Source organism: Lepisma saccharinum, chromosome 4, assembly GCF_977018435.1.
Source record: "Lepisma saccharinum chromosome 4, izLepSacc3.1, whole genome shotgun sequence".
NCBI classification, from domain to species: domain Eukaryota; kingdom Metazoa; phylum Arthropoda; class Insecta; order Zygentoma; family Lepismatidae; genus Lepisma; species Lepisma saccharinum.
In genome coordinates this window covers 77,000,794-77,022,358 of record NC_139232.1, presented here as the reverse complement: position 1 = coordinate 77,022,358, position 21,565 = coordinate 77,000,794, and the positions used below count along the sequence as shown (strand labels likewise).

At 37.5% G+C, this 21,565-nt stretch overlaps 1 protein-coding gene across 4 annotated transcripts in view; it reads right to left on the bottom strand.

Annotated features, from left to right (window-relative positions):
- Window positions 1-335: 335 nt before the first annotated feature.
- Window positions 336-21,565, bottom strand: part of LOC145986604 (anoctamin-1-like) — a 103,173-nt gene continuing 81,943 nt past the window's right edge. For 3 of the 4 annotated variants that reach the window (XM_083120804.1, XM_083120805.1, XM_083120803.1), the window contains exon 16: window positions 336-13,994. In XM_083120804.1, the coding sequence (XP_082976930.1) occupies window positions 13,731-13,994 (264 nt within the window). In that variant the 3' untranslated portion in view covers window positions 336-13,730. The remainder of the gene's footprint in view (window positions 13,995-21,565) is intronic. The other variant, XR_014441597.1, reaches the window with a different exon arrangement.

Sequence of the window (21,565 nt, the reverse complement as noted above, 5' to 3'; positions counted from 1 at the left end):
CACAGGATCGAACCTAGGACCCTATGATTACAAGGTGACGATCTTACCACTTTGGGAAGGCACGAAAGTGGGGAGTAGTAATTACAATGGTTACAGCATAAATTTTTACGAGGAATTGAAGGTGTATATAGTTTTATTTTTCAAAATATGCATCTCAAAATGGTGGCTCTGAATCCCCAACACTAAAAAAAGCAGATTTGGTCAAAGCTCAAACTCAGTATCAGCAAAGCTCAGTTGTGCCACCTAAGTTCAAGTATATATTTATATTATACACACTATAGGAATACAATCAATCTTACAATGGTTATTTGAATTAACAAACACTTGGGCTGCCATAACTCTCGAGTGTCCAAATTGAAGTTTGTTACAGATCGTGTACCATCAGGCACTGAAAAGGTTTAATGGAAGGAAATCTCATAACGTCACCAATAGTTTATTAAAATCGTTGTTTATACAATTAATAAAAATTTCACAAGTGGCACACATACAGAACGTTTTCACACATGCTAGTTACACTAAGCTCAAATTTAAGCACTTCTGAGGTAGGCATGTTTGTTAAGAGGCTTATAGCCACCTGAATGAATAAAGGCTGAAGAGCAACTGGCATTTTTAAAAAAGCTACCACTAAGAGTTCCTCAACAGTACGCTCAACAATATGAAGACAACTTATAGTTTTCAGCACTTGTAAGTTAATTTATCAGTGTACGCTAGCATTTACAAGCACATTCACGCTATAAATGGACATATACATTATTTTATTTCTTCAGTTTTACAAGAACAAACATAACTTTTTTGTGGAGGCATTTCGAAGGTTTAACGAGTGTGTCACTTTATCCAAACATTGAATATGAAGATATTTCACGAGGTTGTCCACCAGATCAACTCTGGGAAATTTTCCAAGCCTTGAGCTAATATCCCTCATCCTCATGGGACTTCCAAATTTGGGAAGCTAATCTCGCTCTCATTTTCAAGGATTTGCAAACTTTGGAGTGTTAATCTCTATCAAGTACTGGACATTAGCTCCACACAGTTTGGAAACTCTTCCACGATTCACCTGACTGATAGCATGAGAGAAAATGTACAACATTCACCACCGGTAAAGCTTCAAGGCATATAAGAATAAATATGTATTGTCTCCACCACTCTACTAAATACTTCAATTTATGTAGTATTTTGAAGCATTACTGTCCAGCACTTCAGCAATTATATTTTGGCAGATGTTATATTCACCTGTAATCCTGTTGCTGTTAATTAAAAATACTGAATATATAGAATGGCTGACCTGCAAAAAGTAGGGAGGTGACAATTGGCAGTTCACAGAGTGGGAAAAATAAAAGAACTGTTGAAGATAAATATTCTACACCAACACATTTTCTTTAGGAATTCTTCATATTTTTCAAATTTGCAAATTTGTTTTGATGAAAATTTTAAAAGTTTGTCAAGGTCTGGCTTCTCAATGCTACATACAATATTATTTTAAAATTACAATAATTTTTAGACTATTATCACAGAAGTTTACTCATTTCAGACATTCAGTTGTTCAAGTTATATAACTTTCCCTTCACTTCCTGAAGTTAAAAGATGAACATAAAAGAGATACATCAAGTATATGTTTGTTTCTGAAATTTTGTCTTCTCTTGAATATAAAATTACAATTCATATTTTTTAACCCTTAGTACGCGGCGCGGTCTGACTAAAGTAAGCCCAGTGTCGCCGAGGCTTTGAGCGCGAAATTTGAATTCGTATACATAATGGAGAAAAATCATAACAACTCTGGCACTATGGGACCAATCTACTTCGGATAACTTTTGTTTTGCAGGTAATACATCGGTGCATGCAACCATGTAAAATTTGGATGCCCCAACCGCGGGGGGGTTACGGGCGGGGGCTGCATCCCCCGAATTTCAATGAAAAAAACATAAAAATGAGGAGTTTGCCCCCTCTTCTCCAACTACTTTGGGGAGAAAACCGGAACTTTTGCTTTTTTTTTCAAATAATGGACCTTCCGGAACAGAATGAAACTTGATTCATGTTCGTGGGTGCAATACAATTTGAATAATAAGGTAAAACGTAAAACTGTTTTTTCCTCAAAACAGCGAATTTGCATATTATTCATAAAATTGTTATAACTCTGACACTATGAGACTAATCTACTTCGGATAACTTTTGTTTTTCAGGTAGAACATCAGTGCATGTAACCAAGTAAAATTTGGATGCCCCAACCGCGGGGGGGTTACTGGCGGGGGCTGCATCCCCCGAATTTCAATGAAAAAACATAAAAATGAGGAGTTTGCCCCCTCTTCTCCAACTACTTTAGGGTGAAAACCGGAACTTTTGATTTTTGTTCAAAGAATGGACCTTCCGAAACAGAGTGAAACTTGATTCATGTTCGTGGGTGCAATACAATTTGAATAATAAGGCAAAACTTAAAACTCTAGCGAATTTTAGCCAATTTGCATATTATTCATAAAATTGTTATATAACTGACACTATGGGACCAATCTACTTCGGATAACTTTTGTTTTGCAGGTAGAACATCAGTGCATGCAACCATGTAAAATTTGGATGCCTCAACTGTGGGCGGGGGGGGGGGGGGTTTCGGGCGGGGGCTGCATCCCCCGAATTTCAATGAAAAAATCATAAAAATGTGGAGTTTGCCCCCTCTTCTCCAGCTACTTTGGGGAGAAAACCAGAACTTTTGCTTTTTTTTGTTCGCACTTGCATCTTGTGTAGCTACTGTGAATCTATTTCTTCCCTGTTGATTCGGCTCTTTGTGGAAATATGTCCGGAAGGAAACTATTGTACCTTAGGGAAATCGATGAGCTGTTATATGATACTAACTGTTTATGGTGAGGCCTCTCCTAACAGAGGAGGGAAGGGAGCCTTTGCAATCGTTTGTTTTGTCTCTACTTCTGGATAGACTCACGCTTCTGGCGCCTCTGGCTATCGTCAAGCTTCATTGCATTTCTAACATAGAGGCGACAGAAAGCTGAAACCTCATCCAATCCCCTCTCTCCTCGCTCCCCCCCCCCCCCGCCACTACTTCAGCTGGATCACTAGGTCTAAACACAAAGAAGAATGTGTGCCTTATCAGTACTAAATCACAGCGTTGGAAGCTTGGAGGAAAACAGCATCGTAAATACCAAGCATTTATTGTGTCTGTCAACTGACGAGAGCCAACACGTGAGCCCAAGCCCAAACACGTGACATATTCCGAGAAAGGAGGGGGGTGGAGAGTTGGAATTTTCGTAAACACGATTGCAAAACATGTTCCCGAACGAACTGTCAGTGTTTCAACCTCAATATACAAATATAGGTGTGGCAAACCCTCGATAATTGTATCTAAAGCTGTTTGTAACATATGTGTTACAGCGGCTACTAGGGACATACTTTTTTGTAACATATGTGTTACGGGGGCGGACTAAGGGTTAAAAATGAATTCAGAGTAATTTCTCTGTACAACAAATCTCCATCTCTCTTATGCACATTGATTTTATTAAAAGATTTAGTATAAAAAATGACATGTTCATAAAACCACATTGGTACTAATGCATTTTGTGCACTATTTGTGTTTTGTTAAAAATAACAGCAATAAATTTATATGTTAAATTTTCAGGAAAAAGTAAATTTTCAAGTTTGTCAGATGCAAACAAACAAATTAATTCAAGTAAATATCTAAGACAATCATAGCTGCTAATGAACAACATGAGGAAAAAGTAACAAAAAATAAGAAAGATATAGGTACAGTATGTAACATTGTTATTCGTACACACAGAATTTCCGAGGAAAAAATGTCATATCTACTAGTAATATGATCATTTTCATATGTACCTGGAAATTAATGTTAATGAAGGTTTCACCAACAAATGTCAATAAAAATGTATGTTCAAAGTGTATAAACAAAGCATATAATTTGTGTGAAAAAAGAAAAACACGCTGTTTCATGCAACATTGTTATTCGTACAGGCAAGAGTTTCAATCTTCCTCGCATACAGCGCCACCGCTATTCGGGCAATTTCGTGCAGTTTGCAACTTCGTAACAAGTTTGAACATGCAGGCGTGCTCCCCGTCAAGCGGAATGCTGGCGTAGGTATTGTTGTAGGCCTATCGTCTATCTATCAGCATGTTCGAAATGGGCAAGGTGAAGGATGTTGTTATAAATTTGGCCCTTAGAGGTTATTCGTTAAGAAAAATTGGACAAACAGTCAATAAATCACACTTCACAGTTCAATACATAGTAAACAAATTTAGAGAGGAAGGTTCAACACAGAATGTGCCGAGAAAACCAAAAGAGAGACTTTTTAAAATAAAGCATTCATGACGTTTATTCAACAGAGTGCTAGAAAACCTGACTAAGTGTTCCTCAGTTACGACCGTTAGTAGAAAATGTTGCTGGCAAGATGATGGCCAATCAAACTGTCCGGCGTGCCTTGTGGAAGCATGGATATCATGGCAGAATACAACGAAATACGCCATATGTAAATAAGGTGAATCGCAGGAATAGACTTTCATTCGGGAAAGAGCACATCCACAAGGACCAGGAATTTTGGGAGTGTCATATGGTCAGACTAGTTCAAGATTAATATATACGGGTCAGGTGGGATAAACAGGGTCTGGAGAAAATCAAATAAAGACAATGATCACATTAACACAGTTCCAACAGTTAAACACTGTGGTGGGTCATTAATGATTTGGGGCTGTATGTCGTCCAAAGGTGTTTGTACCATCCAGTTTATTGATGGTATCATGGATGCATGTCTATTTGGACATATTGAAGAACAATGTAAAGCAGAGTGCCCAAAAAATGGCCATGCCACCTATCTACAAATTGCAACAAGACAATGACAATAAGCATAAGGTGCGAGTATACATGAATTGGTTAATATGGAATGTGCCCAAACTACTACAAAAACCAGCTCAAAGTCCAGACTTAAATCCCATTGAGCATTAATGGTCAATTTTGAAGAGGCAAGTCCATAAAGCAGGCGTCAAATCCAAACAAGAGTTGAAAACTGTTGTGCAAGCCGAGCGAAATAAAATAAGCTCTGAAACATGTCTGAAACTGGTTAATTCTATGAAGAACAGGTATCAAGCAGTAATTAAAGCCAAAGGATATGCATCAAAGTATTAGAACTATTAGTCAATTTGCTCTGAATATACTTTTTCTTTTATATTATTAAGTGTACGAATAGAAAAGTTGTACAAAAAATTGGCATGTTTCTCTTTCAGTTTCATTTAATTTATTATTGTCATTGGTTATACAGAATTTGGGTAAGATTTTATGTTCCTAATGATATTAGTTATTGAATTGTAAAGAAACAATTTCAAAAGAGTGTATTTCCTTTCAGATATTTTCTTCGAAAATCCGTGTGTACGAATAAGAATGTTACATACTGCATATACATATTACCAAAATGAACAGTCTTTCATGAACAGTGTGAAATAACATAGGTAAATATTTCTCCTGTACAATATCAGAACATGAGAATTATTTGTGTACAACATGCATCACATTTTCCAACAAATTATAGAAAACTAATGAGCTTTAAGATTAATTACTTGGAAATGGTTCTCACCACATTATATTCACCTAATATATTTATGCCACATACTGGACAGAACATGCTCTTAAGCATTGATAACCAGAAACAGCACACAATAAAAGAAATATACTATTTCTATGTTTCTCTGTCTCCCACCTGCACTGCCAAGGAAATGGAGGAAGAATAAAATGCAGGTTAAGGGGATAAAGGAGGATGACAATTTCTTGGTTGACAATGTGAGTGGAAAACCTAGCTTTGATAAGATTTTTATCATTTTATATATTAGATTAGTACAATATCTAGTATTTGTAAATTTTAAGAATGTAACGAACTTGATTTCCAATGCATGAATATTGATTGAAAATGGCACATCAGAACCATTATTGGAAATTAAAACTGATTCAGATATCAATTTTGTTGCTTTTTAAACTTTGATCACAGAGAACACATTGATATAATTTTGGCATCTAAATGTTGTATTCTTCTCCTAACTCCTAACTCATAAGAAATGTGTTTTTGAAGTTTTGTTTTCATGTAATGATTTCAAATCTCACAGCTCTATTCTTTTTTAGAAATTCTTTTAACTTTTGCTATGGTGTTAATCATGCATATCAGAATTGGTTAAAAACCAGCACTGGAATCAGTTCAGAAAGTTCAGCTGAGTACATAAAAATTGCAAATTTCCTACCTCATCATATCCCTACAGTAATTTACGGGAATCAGTCAGCATTCCATATATCAATTTATTCCAATGTATGTTCAAAATTGTATAAAGAAAAAATACTTTAGTAATTCAATCTGGGATTTCTGTTTAAGTTATGACAAACTTTCTGCACCAGGTTATTCTGAACATTTGTCATGATGTGCAAATACTTATTTTCACTTGAAATGCAGTTAACAACAAAATATCAACAATTTTCTCACTATGATTATAATATGTAAAACACTCCTATAAAAGTTAGGTCTTTTACGCAATATTAACAGCTAATCCTACAGAGAACTCAAATGCACAACAGCAACCTTAACAATCATGATCACACTAACACAGTTGTATATAGTTATGCATATGTTAATAACATCATTCAAAAATACTAATAAAATACAAGACATTTACAACATGAATAATTTCTCTATACTTGAATAACATTTAAATATTTCACACAAAATACATTTACAACAGTACTTAGAAAAATACTGCAATATTCTGTTTATACTCCAGCATAATTAGCAATTACCGGTATGTAGAGAATATAATTCACATATGGCATTTTGTGTGGCCTTATTTCCTAGTGTGTGTGTGTATACAATAGGTCTCCATCAGGTGAGCAGATTTGTTGTATTTTGATGTATTTTAAGTAAGTTTTCCAAACTGTAATGCACATGTAAAATGTTAAAAGGACTGACGACTTATTAATGATGTTAGAAATACTGTCAAAACTGTTCAGTTGCACAGGGGGAGACAAAAGCTGCATGGTCTCATTTGATTTGTTAATAACATGAAAATCCTCACTCTCACACACACACACACATACATACATACATACATACACTAGTTTCTTCTTTCTTTTGAGGATAAAGCCTTGTCCATTGACATATTTTTAATTCTTTAATTTTACTTTGAACCATCATACAGGAATATTTGGATTTTTTTTTAAACTGCACAAGATGCATAGGAATGAAATCTATGATGATAGGACACTGAGAACCTGTGGAATGTACAGGTGGTCCAAAATGAAGCCAACGAATGTTGACGAATTACAGGTTGCTGTGATCGTATTTTGACAGCAGGTAACAATGAAGGAATGTTGCAGGTTGATAGCTTCCATGCCAGGGCATATCCAGATGGGCTTTCAGCACTTCACTATTGAACCAAGTTTGCATCTCTTGTCATGATTAAATGGTGTAAGTAACATACACATTTTTTCTTTGATGTCCTTGAACATTTTACTGACACTGTATTTTAATGTCTGAATATCTTCTTTTTTTTCATATTAAACAAGCCAAACTTCTTCACTGCTTGCTTACTAGTGTTATGCATACTGCCATAATTGTTTTTGTATCTGAATAACTCTAAATGCATGCACCTTAATTATCCAAATGGGTGAAATATGATACAGTGTATAACCAGTATCATTGCTTGGTCAACAGGAAGGCCTCAGCAGCCTTGCATTTTAGATGGATAGATCACCACAATACCAGTTTTGACTCCTGGCAACACAACATGTTTTAATGCAAACAACACTTCAGTAACTACAGATGTCCAGAGCAAAATCTCCAGGGAGGGCAACATTGACTATTTCTAGTGTGCCATTTCTAGGAAAATCTAAATTGAAAGGTATTTTCTTGTTATCTTTTCGCACATAACATTGAGCAATTTATCATTATTATGAAAGGGAGGGAAGAGATAACCAATGTTCAAGACTAAAATTTCTAGACATTCACCTGTAAAAAATACGTAAATCTATCAGTGGACAAGACTTCATAATAAAAATATATATTTTAAAAATGATCGAAGTTACCAGTGTGCAGCTTTTAAATTACTTTGTACAATTTTCTCTGAAAATCTAAAATTTTTGGTCCATTTTATAAATGTTAAAAATTAACCTGAGTAAGTTAAGTACTGCTTCCTAAACTTGTGGAATGTTTTATGGGTGTAAATAGGAACATACATGTACAGTATCTTTACAAATCTATGCAGGTGTGAATATTTTATCACACATGGAAATTCTCCCCAATATCTACGTTGTTTATAATTAGAACAGTGTCAAATTATGTCCACTGATTCGGACTGGATCTAGAGCAGCACTAAAACCTGTTCCAGTTAGGTATCCAACCCATGACCACTTGGGTACAGTGTCAGGGGTAGCTACTTTGAAGAATGTAGAAGCAGATTATTTGTTATAAACTGTACTGCAATTTGTACATCTATCTGCTTTGATATTTTTTTCTGTACATAATATGACAACGTTTATTCAACTTTTTTTATTACGAAATGGATTATTGAATTTTTGGATGCATAACTCACCTGATGGTCCCTAAAGCCTAAATTTAACAGAGTCATTCCATAAGATTCCAATAGGGAAAAAAAAGCATGAACCTTGATGCTGACAAAGTATGATCATGCTTTGAAATTGCACATATTTCAGTTTTTGAAAATTTTAAGCAATGAGCATATTTGGCAACTTCAAATTTCTTTTGGAATGTGCATTAGTTTTACAACAGCAAGTCCAAGTCTGCAGCCAATTTATGAGGTAGTTAACAATTCCTTAGTGAGCAATATTTGTGGCACTACTTTTATTTCTAACTTCCCAACTTTAAAAAGTCAACACTATATTCATATTTATGAGAACAGAAAACATGGTAATACATTAATATACTAAAATCAAGCACTACTTTGACCACAAACTTGACAATTGAGGGAGAATTCACACCAGAGAGACAAGTGACACTCAACATTCTGCAAGAGACACGTATCGATTGCAAGCGAACGCTCAGTAATCATTTGAATCTTTCGAACCTAAGCAACGTGACAAGCTGCACGTGTCTCATGTCACTCGAGTGTCATTCGGACTGTGAAGTTTTCTCAATACCGTGCATTGTGTCACTTCAGTTTGTTGTTCGCGTATGCACAGTGAATGCTTCACTCCAACGAGCTATATTTAAACTCTAGAAGAGTGTCCAACCGGAGGCCTTACAACGTGTTTGAAGCTCTAATTTGTTGCTATAATAAAGTATCGATATGTACAATGTTTTAAGATTTAACAACGTTCTTTTCACTTTATTAAGTTTCTTGATGCAGTTATCGGCTGCAATTTGCCTTAAACATCGTGTAAAGAGGTCGTGTTTTGTCCATTTAGGGTGTTGACTGCTTTTATTTTTCAAAGCCAGCACATGAAGGCACGTAGTCCAAAATAGATCAGTCAACATGGTAAAGTAGTCTAGTGCATTGTTTCTCAACTGCCGGGCCCTCGTATCAACTATACTGAGCTGCAAAAGGTTCTGCTGAAAGTGGTTCACAAATAACACAATCCCAATACGATATTAGAGTTGTGAGTTTTCGTTTTTTAAGTTCATTTTATGCAGAAACAGACTAATCAGAACTGGACCTACCTGGTGCCTCCACCAGGTATCAAACCCAGGATCACTTCATTACAAGGAGATGAATTTATCACTTCGTCATGCATATTTTTTGTATTTGTCAACAATCCTACATGTAATCAAACTATTATTACTTTTTTATGATTATACTAGAATCTATTTATAAATATTTAATTTCATGGGTACATCTTAATTCATGTATAAAATCTTAAATAGTGGAAAGCTATTTACGAGGAAAATTCTTGCGCTAAGAGCATTGACTTAAAAAAAACAAAACAATAATACCAGGACATGGTTTCAAGCTGCGCTTTATCCAGGGTGGAAAGTCTAGCTTACACAGTTTGAGGTTAGTGCATATGATTTCTGTTTTCTCATGCACAACATGCCTCTCCCGCGTTTCAATAACTTGCACATATTTTACAATGCTATTTACATGTAACAATGTCCCTTGTTAGGTTTTTTCGGGTGACTAATAAACTGATTAATGCAATTATATTGTTACCATCATGCGAACTGAGCAAGAAACAAGTGTTGCTTGTCTCATTGGTGTGAAACTCTCGTGTCACATGTCTCTTCAGTGTGAATTCTCCCAGAGATTCTATTAATTTCTGTGGCTGTTGCCATTATCGTCACAGGAATGTGTTGCATTACTGCTTGGCAGGCTTGCAACAATTAATATACAACTGCAGGAAAACTGGCTATGGCAGCTCCCTCTGGTAGCTATGGTGAAAGAGTTAAAACAAGAAGCTTGCCATGCAGTCAAGCAAAACAACTACAAAATTAAGTGAGGACCACAATACCAAAAATAGTGAAATCCATAACATCAAGGCTCCCGTCTCAAATGAAATGACCCAACTGTTAACTGGAAGGTAGGCAGATACTATTTCAGGTCCTATACTTTTGAAATAAGCATCACGGTAGGCAATGACACACATTACTCTTAACAGCACTACATATTACACAATTTTCCACAAAATTTATAGTCACAGTCACAGAATTTGCACGAGATCATATTTTAGTTATGCTGAAATTGAAGCATTCCATGAAATGCATTAGTAACTACACAAATATCTATAATATCTATGCTGTATAAATATCTTCTAGCATATAAGTAATCCAGTTCTTACCATTTTTTAACTTCTAAACACACATTATATTATACATGGTAAATATATAAAAGTGTAGTAAAAGAATACACAGAAGAGACTCATTGCAACAACTCTCACAATTTAAACTCTTCAACATATCAACATGCAAACGTAAAACAAACACCACGATATGGCTATAAATCCATTAACTACATGTACAATTGGTAAGAAATAAGTTGCATTGAATGCTAATGAAAATACGTAAAAAGACAATAATTTTCTTTTAAGATGTTCATTTGTTTTAGTGACAGCTGCAAATATTTCAATCACGATAAAACTAGCTTATATGAACACTTAAGAAAAATTAATTCTTCCAGTTTTGGAGGTCTAATGCTAGTGTTTCAAAAACACCTCAGGCCATTGTTTTTTTAACATTGCTAAATTTGATAAGAGAGTTCCAGAACTGGAAGTAATCCTCTTTTTACATAAACTAAAACAATCCTGTATAATTTGCCATTCAGATTATTTGCTTATAGTTGCTTTCTTTCTTCCTTCATTCATGATTACCCAACTGACCCCATAGATAATTTTGGTGCAATTATAATACTTTGTGCGAATAACCTTGCATTGTAACAATGTTGCTAATTGTCTTAACTCCAGCAATGAATGGGAAACAAATAATCATCTAATCAATCACCCTACTCTCAGCTGCCACAGATGCTGGATTTCCAACATATAAATTACAAATTCTTTGGTCATTACAAAAATCGTAATACAATTTCAGCTTTACTTCAAACCACATATAAAGAAATGTTAATGTAACTGCAACTGTTGCCAAACATTTTGGGAAATAGAATGATACAGGGTGCTGCACGTAAAACCAGCCCACTGTTATCCCGATGTAATTGCTTTGCTAATGAACATGTAAAACATCTAAATGAACATGTCAACAGAAGATGGCGTTGCATGAGTTACTAATTCTGTTTCTCACCAACAGGTGGCTTGTGAACCCGTGGTCGAGTGAAAGCAGTTGAGAATCAGGCCTTGTTGGGTGAAGCCATGATAATGCCGTATTTGATTCCTGAGCGTTTTGCAATTGTTGAAGCTTTTGTGCACACCGGATCCTTTGTGCAAACAAGGAAGTTGTTTCAGGAGAAATTTCCAGGACGTCCTGTCCCAGCAAAATGCACAATACAGGATTTGATTGGGAAATGGAGGCGTACAGGATCTGTTGCAAATGCTCCCAGGGACAGACTACCATCTGTCTGCACACCTGAATTACGGTGCAGGTGCAGAACATAATCTTAACACACAACATTAAATTTCATTTGGTGTATTGCTTTTGTTTGATTTTGTTTTAATTTCACTTAATCATTCAAATTGTTCATCTAATGATATCTTATGAAGGGACAGGCTGGTTTTAAGTGCCGCACCCTGTACATTATACATCCATCAATATAATTATTTCACTACAAAAAATCTTGTGGAAAATTATACAGAAGTAAGATTTAAAATCTTATAAATAAATACACGACACACAAGTTGAAAAATCATATAAATTATGGACGTAATTATGTGCAGAGAAAACAGAGAAAGGTTTATACTGGGAGGGATGGAATAAGAACATCAAATGCGGAAGACTTCCTACATAAAAAAAATACTCACTGGGACCTGAAAAGCTTTACAATGGAAGCATTACAATAAAGTCTTTTTTTACCTTTTTTTTAGATTTACCTTTGTTTTTACATTAGAAGAAACATTGCACATGAAAATTTATCATGCAGAATAACTTCCTATACACAAGAAAATATTTGGCTTATGAAATCATATTTTCCTAAAGGGTCTCCAGTAACAAGAGTATAAACTTGTTAAAGGCTGCAGCATTCGACAGGAAGACTTGTCACACTGCAAATATTGCATTGATTTGATATAAAAAGGGCCTGCATTCTGCATTCCACTTCCTTGAATGTTTGTATAACCACAGTTTCACAAGAAGAAAATATAATGGGGAACCTGTATATGGTTCTTCTTCTAAAACTTGTGTGTTTCAATCTCATTTCTAGGACCTTCACCATGGTTTTGCCCCTTTGGAACAAGAACCATGTGCAGTGCCTTTTATTTTCTTACGTATTTTTGTACATATGAATTCAGAGAAAGTGTGTGCATAGAGCCAGATCCTTTTGTAGTCCTAACCTTCGTACATGGGTGCAAGTCATGTGACATCAAGTTATGTCCCCTTTACACAAAACCATGTAGGTACTACTTAGCCCATCGTTATCTACAGGGACATGTATGTATAAGCTGCATGTGTTGTGGAAGGGCCCTGCAAGCTTTAGATACCCAGTCAGGGCCACCTATTGGTCATATTTGCCATTTTGCACCAGCTACACTCACTTGTAACAAGTTAACATTCTTGTCTTTCAATCATACTTTCTACATCTACATTTGTAGAACTACGAGTCAAGTTGCATATGCACGAAGTTCTTTAAAAGTCATAAAAATTATACATTTTCTTACACTGGAAAACTCTTGTCTACTTTAGGCTCCTTGAAACATTTATGTATTTGAGGCACACACACATACATGTATATACATATATAAAGCTCTCATATATTATATATATATTTAACCATTTAATCTTCCATCTTGTACTCGCTTCCTGCATTAAATGCTAGCCATAACAGCCATCTTGAAAAGCTCAAGAGGTCAACAGTACAACACAGAGGCTAAAGGCTTAAATATATCACAACCAGAGATTTTCAAAAATCAAAGCACCATGGAAATGATCACATATCAAAGGCTTCCTGCGATTTAAAGCACTACAGACAGTTTCTTAATATTGTTACCAGAAAATGGTAACACGAAACATGTAAATTCACCATAGCCCTTACAGTGGATACAATGTTGCGATAGAGATTTATATATATTCAAATGTACAACATCACATCTTCGTAAATAATACTCATTATAAGGAGTACAATACATGCATTACTGAATTCCCCTACACAATTTCTGAATCTGGATCGATCCTGTTCCTCAGCCTCACCTCGGGAGTTTGGGGTTTCACCATAAGCACCTCGGAAGCCCTTGGCACTGGCTGCCAGGCATTGGTGTCCCCTGTTGCCTCTCCTCTAGCTCGCAGCATCTCCTGCTTGATAATGATCTCGTTGGTGAGGTATGCTTCCCTTCGAATCTCATCGTGGAGCTCTCTGGGCATGTCTGGTATCAACCACTGCACGGCCATCATCACAAATGCAACAACGTTCTACAAAGACAAACATTGATTTCTACTACTAGCTGAGTACATGCATGTATAATGCGCACCCTGGTTTCTGATGAGGAAAAGTGACAAACAATTATATCTTGTACATAATGCGCAGTGCAATCCAGGTTCAAGACATGGCTTTCTTAGTTGTAGGTCATAAAGCTATTGTTATGACATCATATCTATTCAATGAATCACCTGTTGCTATGTGGACCGAGGAGAAGAATATCACTTGTGTATGCAATTCACCAACCCACACCACCTTCCCCTTCTCCCTCCACTGTGTTTAGCATCCCAAAGCTTTCATTCTTTAACCACCATATTTATTCCGTAATAGTAGACAGCGAGATCAAAATTACGTTATGGATTTGCAGTGCTCAAGAAGGTGGCCGCGGTGGCTCAGTCGGTAATGCGTCTGACTACCATGCTCAAGGTCCCCGGTTCGATCCCTGGCTGGTTCAAAGCAGGGAACTTTTCTAACGTTGGAAACGGCCCCGGTGCCCACCCAGTGTTGAATGACCTGGGTACCTGGGGAAACCCTGGGGGGTAAAGGCAGTCAGGGGCATGATGCTGATCACATCACCCCCACTCATGACTGGATCAAGAAAGTGTGGGGTGTTACCCCACACCCCCTATACACCTTCATGGCATGGTGCTAAGCACAGGGGAGCACTTTACCTTTTTTTTTTTTTTTTTTTTTTTTTTTTGCTCAAGAAATTATTTTCTATTACTTCTTGCCCAACGAATACTGCTGATATGCATTCCATGTGATGGAAGGTGCATGCTCGAATTCTGCCAGAGTTGCACTGCTTTTCTTGGTGTCGCAGAACATTACATTACAAAGTGAAAAATCATGGGAAATGGCCTTCAAACTTTTATACATGGTTTTGCTCATTCCTTCTTTACTTTTTCTAAAAAACTTCAAAATATACTTTTTCCATGACTAACGTAACACTTATACAAGGCACACTAAGGAACCTCAAACTAGCAGTTAGCAGTTCAAGATTTCTTCCATTAAGGCATTTACACACTCCATATATTTTTATATATATATATATAAATGTATTGTTGGCCAAACGCCCCCTAACCTCCAAAACATCCTGGTCCACAACACTCCCTCACCACACACCTCAACCAACATCCCCCTGCCCACAAATGCAACTGCCCTAGGTGCAAAACCTGCCTCATTCTTATTACCTCTCACACCCTCCAGGTGCACACGGCCACTGGCAAATTTATCCTCCACCCCAAAGGGACCTGCCACACCTCAAACTTGATCTACATCCTCACCTGCAACATCTGTGGTGATTTTTACCTGGGGGAAACATCAACCACCCTCAACCTCCAACCTCAATAACCACCGCTCCTCCACCCACAACCTGGACTTCACAGTCGCCGTCCATACCAACAACCACAATATCTCTTTCAATGACTGCTTCTGGGTAGCGATCATCCATCTCTTACCCCAACCAGCCAACACCTCTGTTCGCAAAAGATGGGAGAGGGCCTATATATCAGCCATGAGTGCAACCACTCCCCCTGGCCTGAACAAGGCCACCCAGTAACTTCCCCAACACCCATCCCCTGCAACACATCCCTCCCACCCTACCCTGCCCTGCCCACCCACTCACAGTTTCGATGAGCCTGGTGACAAAACAGTGTTTTTTCTGTTTTACGCACTACTTCTTCTACAATCAAGACCTGGCAAATCTGCCAGATTTCGAACTTCTGGTTCCGTCTTTTTTCTTACACTGAAGATGCAGCAACCAAGTCTGCGAAAATTTTCACTGTCTTTTTTCTCCTTCTTTGCTTTTTATTTAACCCTTTGGGGCCCTTCTTTCTTTTATCTACCTATCTATATAATAAATAACATAACCCACAGCGCTACAGCACCTTGAAGGGCCTTGGCTTACCTACCGACTGCTGGTCTCCCTCCCACACTGTTCCTCCGTCACCTGTTAAAGCGTGGAGGTCTTAGACCAGTATTGGGGTGACAGGTGATCAGACAGCCTGACGAACCCCCAGCCATTGTTGTAGGTCTTCTCGACCGGGTTACGCTCACTCACTCGGAGCTTCCCAATTTCCTCACGATGGTGGGTTGCCACCGGCCCTATACGTAGGCCGAATAAATTCCGACCAGAGCCAGATTCGAACCTACACCGTCCCGCAGCAAACGATCAAGACGAGTGAACGCCTTAACCCGCTCGACTACCTATCTACACTGCTCAAAAGAATTAGGGGATAATGCGATATTGACGGAATTCGCCACTAACATGCACAAATCGTTGCTCTGTGGGTAAACATACGTATCGTAGTGTTATGTAATCACAAAAGTCTGTTGAAAATAGGGTGACCAGACGTCCTCTTTTATCCGGACATGTCCTCCTTTTTCGGTGTCTGTCCGGCGTCCGGGCAGATTTCTGAAAAATCGGAAAATGTCCTCCTTTTTGGACCATTGTCAATATACTGCTCATGAAATTGTTCCATGCATAACGATCACCACTTGTTATTTTACGTCCAAAAACCTCACTTGGCATGTTAAGTATTAGAGCAATGCTCACTGATCATCATCTGCGATCCGAACCACGAACACTTTACACGAATCAGTCATCAGATTCCAACTCCTCGTTGCTTTGCCCGCTGAACACGTAGATACTGGATGCGTCCCACATGCAAGCGGAAACGTATATAGCCTATTTCTAATCTGTGCGCATATAGCGTGTGTGCATTTAGTCTGTGCATTAACCTTGTTTACGAGTGCAGTTTTTCATTCGCCGCAAGTTTTATCTGTGATACACGTGGGTCATACGAGCGATACAGAAAAATGTGGTGAGAATTTTCTTTTCATGAAATGCCGAAGCGAAAGTGTAAATTCACTAACGATCTCGGAAGAAAATATCCTGCTTTTAAGGAAGGAAGAAACAAATATGAAGCTGAATGTAAGATATGCACTGCTGGAACTTACGTCTCAGTAGCAAACAAAGGTAGGTACATGTAATAATTCAAGTAGATAAATACGTAGTAAGAACACATGTTTGCATATGGAAAGTAATAGTCATGTTTCCAACATTGCAACCATTCATTACATTAAAATGTATTATCAAATAAAGCAAATTAAACACGACATACTGAAAACGAAACCAAAATTTAAAATTATCGTTACAAGGGCTAGATTTAGTAGTGTTTACAATTTTAGATTGTTTGAGATTTAGTAGTGTTTATAATTGTAGATTGTTGGGTTTGGAGTGTTAGGTGTGATAAATCATTTGCAAGGTTTTTTTTTGGTTGTTTTTTTGGTATATCTGTTGTTTGTTGTTTTCATACACTGAGACACATTTCATATTGCAAAAAGCATCGAAATCGATCGAATGCCACTTTTAATGCTAAAAAAATAGTGATGGAACAAAATTGCAATTATTATTAATCATAACACTATTCATTACATAGTACTTCATTGAGTAGCTATCATAAATAGGGTCAGGGAATTGACAAATCATCTTTTTTCTGGGCGTTGAAGAGAATACTAAACATGAAACTAGTCTGTTTCACTTCAGTCAGAACCAGAAAATATTGTTTTTATTTTGCATTTTCTGCCCTTTTGGTTTTTAGTCCATTTTTGCAGTATTATTCCTGTTTTTGTTGCATTTTTAGTATCATTTTTTTCTCTCAGTTGTTTCAAGAATTTTAAATGCATTTGCTAGCATACCTTACATAAATTACCGGTAACAGTTAGATATAGCGAAAATACATTTCTTGAAATTTACAGGAGAAAAGACGGGAAAGTACTTATGGAATTGAGTTCCTGTGCACTTTTGGAAGCTGGGAATAGTGTTTTTTCCATTCCTGCAATTTATTCGGCCGGTAAATAATGTAATTTTCGACATTCATGTATCACCGTTGCACGATAGCTTGTGCCACCATTACCGTGGAATACGTGAATCAAATGTTCCGTGCCTTCGATTATGTAACCCCCTGTCAGTGTAGCAACCACGCGGTAGTTTTACAAGATGACGTGCGAGCGTTTTTTTTTTTTTCAATTTAATTTTCTGTTTGCCTAACCTAACTGAACCTAACCTAACCTTCCGTGAATGGTTTGTGGATCAATTTTAGCCTAAAAACCATCATTTTTCAGTTAATAAGTGTTAGTGTAGCAACCACACAGTAGTTTTACAAGATAACGTGCGAGTTTTTTTTTTTTTTTTCAATTCAATTTTCTATGTTTGCCTAACCTAACCTTCCGTGAATGGTTTGTGGATCAATTTTCGCTTAAAAAACCTTTGTGAATAGTTTGTGCGGCAATTATCGGTTCATAAGTTTGGTAACACTGCATATCAGCTGACGATAGACAGCGTGAATCAAGATTTGAAAAAAAAAAGTAATCCCAAGTTGAAAAATGTTTCACTATGCATATGAGGTAAGTACAAATGAAATTAATTTGAAAATAAACGAGTTAAATGTGTTTTCGCTATATCTAACTAGAACCAAATTACCACACATGGTCATCTTATTAGCAAGTATGCCATTAATCATAAATATGGTCAATTCAAGAGGGCACTATTACTTTTAGGCCATGATTGTGAAGCGATTTTACAATACCGGGAGTTTCTCCAATTTGTTTCAAATTCGACATACTCACTACTTTTGCTCTCCTAATCACGAATCTGCAGTTAAAATTTGGTAAGTAAAGCTTATTTGTTGCATTTACATTCAATTATGGGCATATTCCATTCTAAAATCCAAGAATTGGAAAAAGAGCAAAATTCTGTGCTTGAGATTATAGACATTCTTAGTTATGTTTGTCAGGTGTTGACGAACAGATTAGAAGGTAGCTTTCTTTGTTTAAAGGTAAGAGAAATTATTGAAAGTGCTGAAAAAGATGGGTTTGTTAAAGAGGTAGAACAATTCATGAAGGATGCTATGTTGCTGTATGAGTCTTGTGTTGAATACATACAAAAGTGGTCACAAAGTTTTGATGAGTTTAAGTGTTTTAAGTGGATGAATTTAACAAATCTGAAGTACAGTGATGTTGAAGAATGTATGAAATACTTAGGGTCCAAAGCAATTCACATTGACGATGTTAAATGTTTTGACCAATTTTGTAACTTGAAGCAGTTTGTTAGTGGTAATCCTGAATTACAAAATATGAGCTGTAATGAGAAATGGACCACATATTTCCAATCAAGCAAGTCTTCTGACTGCCATTCTGAACTTCTAAAGATAGCAGAATATTTCTTTTCGATACCTGGACATAATGCAAATGTGGAGAGAATTTTCTCACTAATATCAACACAATGGACAGATGAAAGGAACAGGTTGAGTGTAGATTCTGTAAAGGGGCTTATCATGATTCAATATAATTTCAAAGAATATTCTTGTATTGACTTCTACGATTATCTTTTAAAAACTCCAAAGAAGTTGGAAAAAATCAGATCATCTGATAAGTATGTGTAAGCAAACTGTAGGTAAGATTTTTATAGTGATTAAATTAAGATTAATGACAAATATCTTTGCATTTTTTGTGGTGTCCTCTTTTTTTGTGATTTGTCCTCGTTTTTCACCATGTCTGTCCTCTTTTTTTAATGTATGCATCTGGTCACCCTAGTTGAAAAGAATATGCACCAGGGGCTACCGACGTTCCACATCACATGACCTGAGCGTAGAGCGGAATGGGCAGAAGTACTGCCCTCTCTGTGTCATCCTGTTCACTTGAAACAAGGCAGTGCTGCTGTAGGATGATTACGTGATGCCTCCGCAAAGTGAATTATGCGAGTCCACTGCTTGGAGAGCAATTGGACGACTGGAAGGTGGTCAAACCCAGCAAGTTGTGGCAGCAGCGTGTGGAGTGTCGCAATGTGTCATCTGCAGACTGTGGAGGCGTTTTCAGGATACCGGAACGGTACGAAGACGACGTGGTCAGGGTCGGTCAACTTCAACAACCCCACAAGATGACCGGTATTTGGCATTACTAGCCCATCGAAACCGCCGAATGAATGTTACCGAACTGCAACGTGAGTTCACCGTGGCTACGGGAAGACGCGTATCGGCGCAGACAATATGGAATCGCCTTCATCAGGTAGGCCTGTTTGCCCGTCGACCGATGGTGTGTGTACCCTTCACTGCACGTCACCGGAGAGACCGCAGAGAGTGGGTTGAAGAACATCGTGCGTGGAGCCATGAACAATGGCGATCGGTTTTTTTCAGTGACGAGTCTCGGTTCAGCACGTATCCCGATAATTGACGACTGTTTGTGTGGCGGGAAAGAGGAACACGAAACAATCCACAATTTGTGCTAGAACGACATGCGTTTGGTGGTGGTGGAGTTCTTGTGTGGGCCAGCATCAGTATTGGTCTTCGTACAGACCTCTACAGTGTCCGGAATGGATTGCTGACAGCAGTGCGATACCGTGATGAGATCTTGCGACCCATAGTTGTACCTTACGCTGCAGCGGTAGGGAACACATTCCTTTTTATAGACGATAATGCTCGACCTCATCGGGCACAGCTGGTGGACACCATGCTTGACGAGGAAGGTATCGAGCGGATGGACTGGCCTGAATCCTATCGAGCATGCGTGGGACTCACTAGGGCAACGTATTGCAAGTCTGCAAACACCTCCCCGGACTTCTCAGGAGCTTGAACAGGTCCTCATCGAGAAGTGGCACAGAATCCCCCAAGACCTGTTGGATAACCTGATTCTCTCTATGCCACAGCGATGCGCAACAGTTTTAGCGGTTGCTGGACACCACACACCATATTAGAGGTCCATTTCCATGCGGCGACATTGCTCTCTCAGAGTCCATCGTTGGTGACTCCCATGTAACATGTTGCTGTTGACCACTAATTTTGCCTTCATGTTCCACAAGTGGCCTTTGCCTTGCCTGTTTGGCATGTGTTAGACTCCCATTGACTGGCATTCTTGGTTTTCATACCTATCTATCGTCTGGCTGTCCATGCAAAGTCTAAACTCACATTATCCCCTAATTCTTTTGAGCAGTGTATATAATACATTTTAATTATTATTTTCTTTCTCCTTATCTTTTCCTTCATCCAAAGTACCATAAAGATCCGAATGTTCCTTCATTTTGTGATGAAGTTATTTCAACCGCATTTCACATTAGTATCACTATCAGGTTAAAAGGGGGAATGAGAGCTCCCCGAAATATATAGGAATACTTTACTGAATACAAAAAGGATGGAAAGGGGCGAAAAGAAGTCAGAGATGAGAAGGGCGTGTATAAGATAACTTGCTCTTGTAATAAAGCATATATTGGACAAACTGGAAGAAGCATGGGAACTCGTTGGGACGAGCATGACAAGGATATTAGGGAACAATCTCTGAAGACTGGGCTTTCTGAACATGTTTTAGAATTAAATCACAAGGTTAGAAAAAGATAAGTTGTAAAAAGAGTTCAAAGAGTGTAAAATTATTTTAATAAACATACATGCACCAACGGAAGATAAAGATGATAATAATAAAGATGATTTTTATACAGAGTTAGAACAGGTCTTTGATAAATTTTCTCAGTATGATATGAAAATTCTGTTAGGTGACTGTAATGCACAGATTGGCA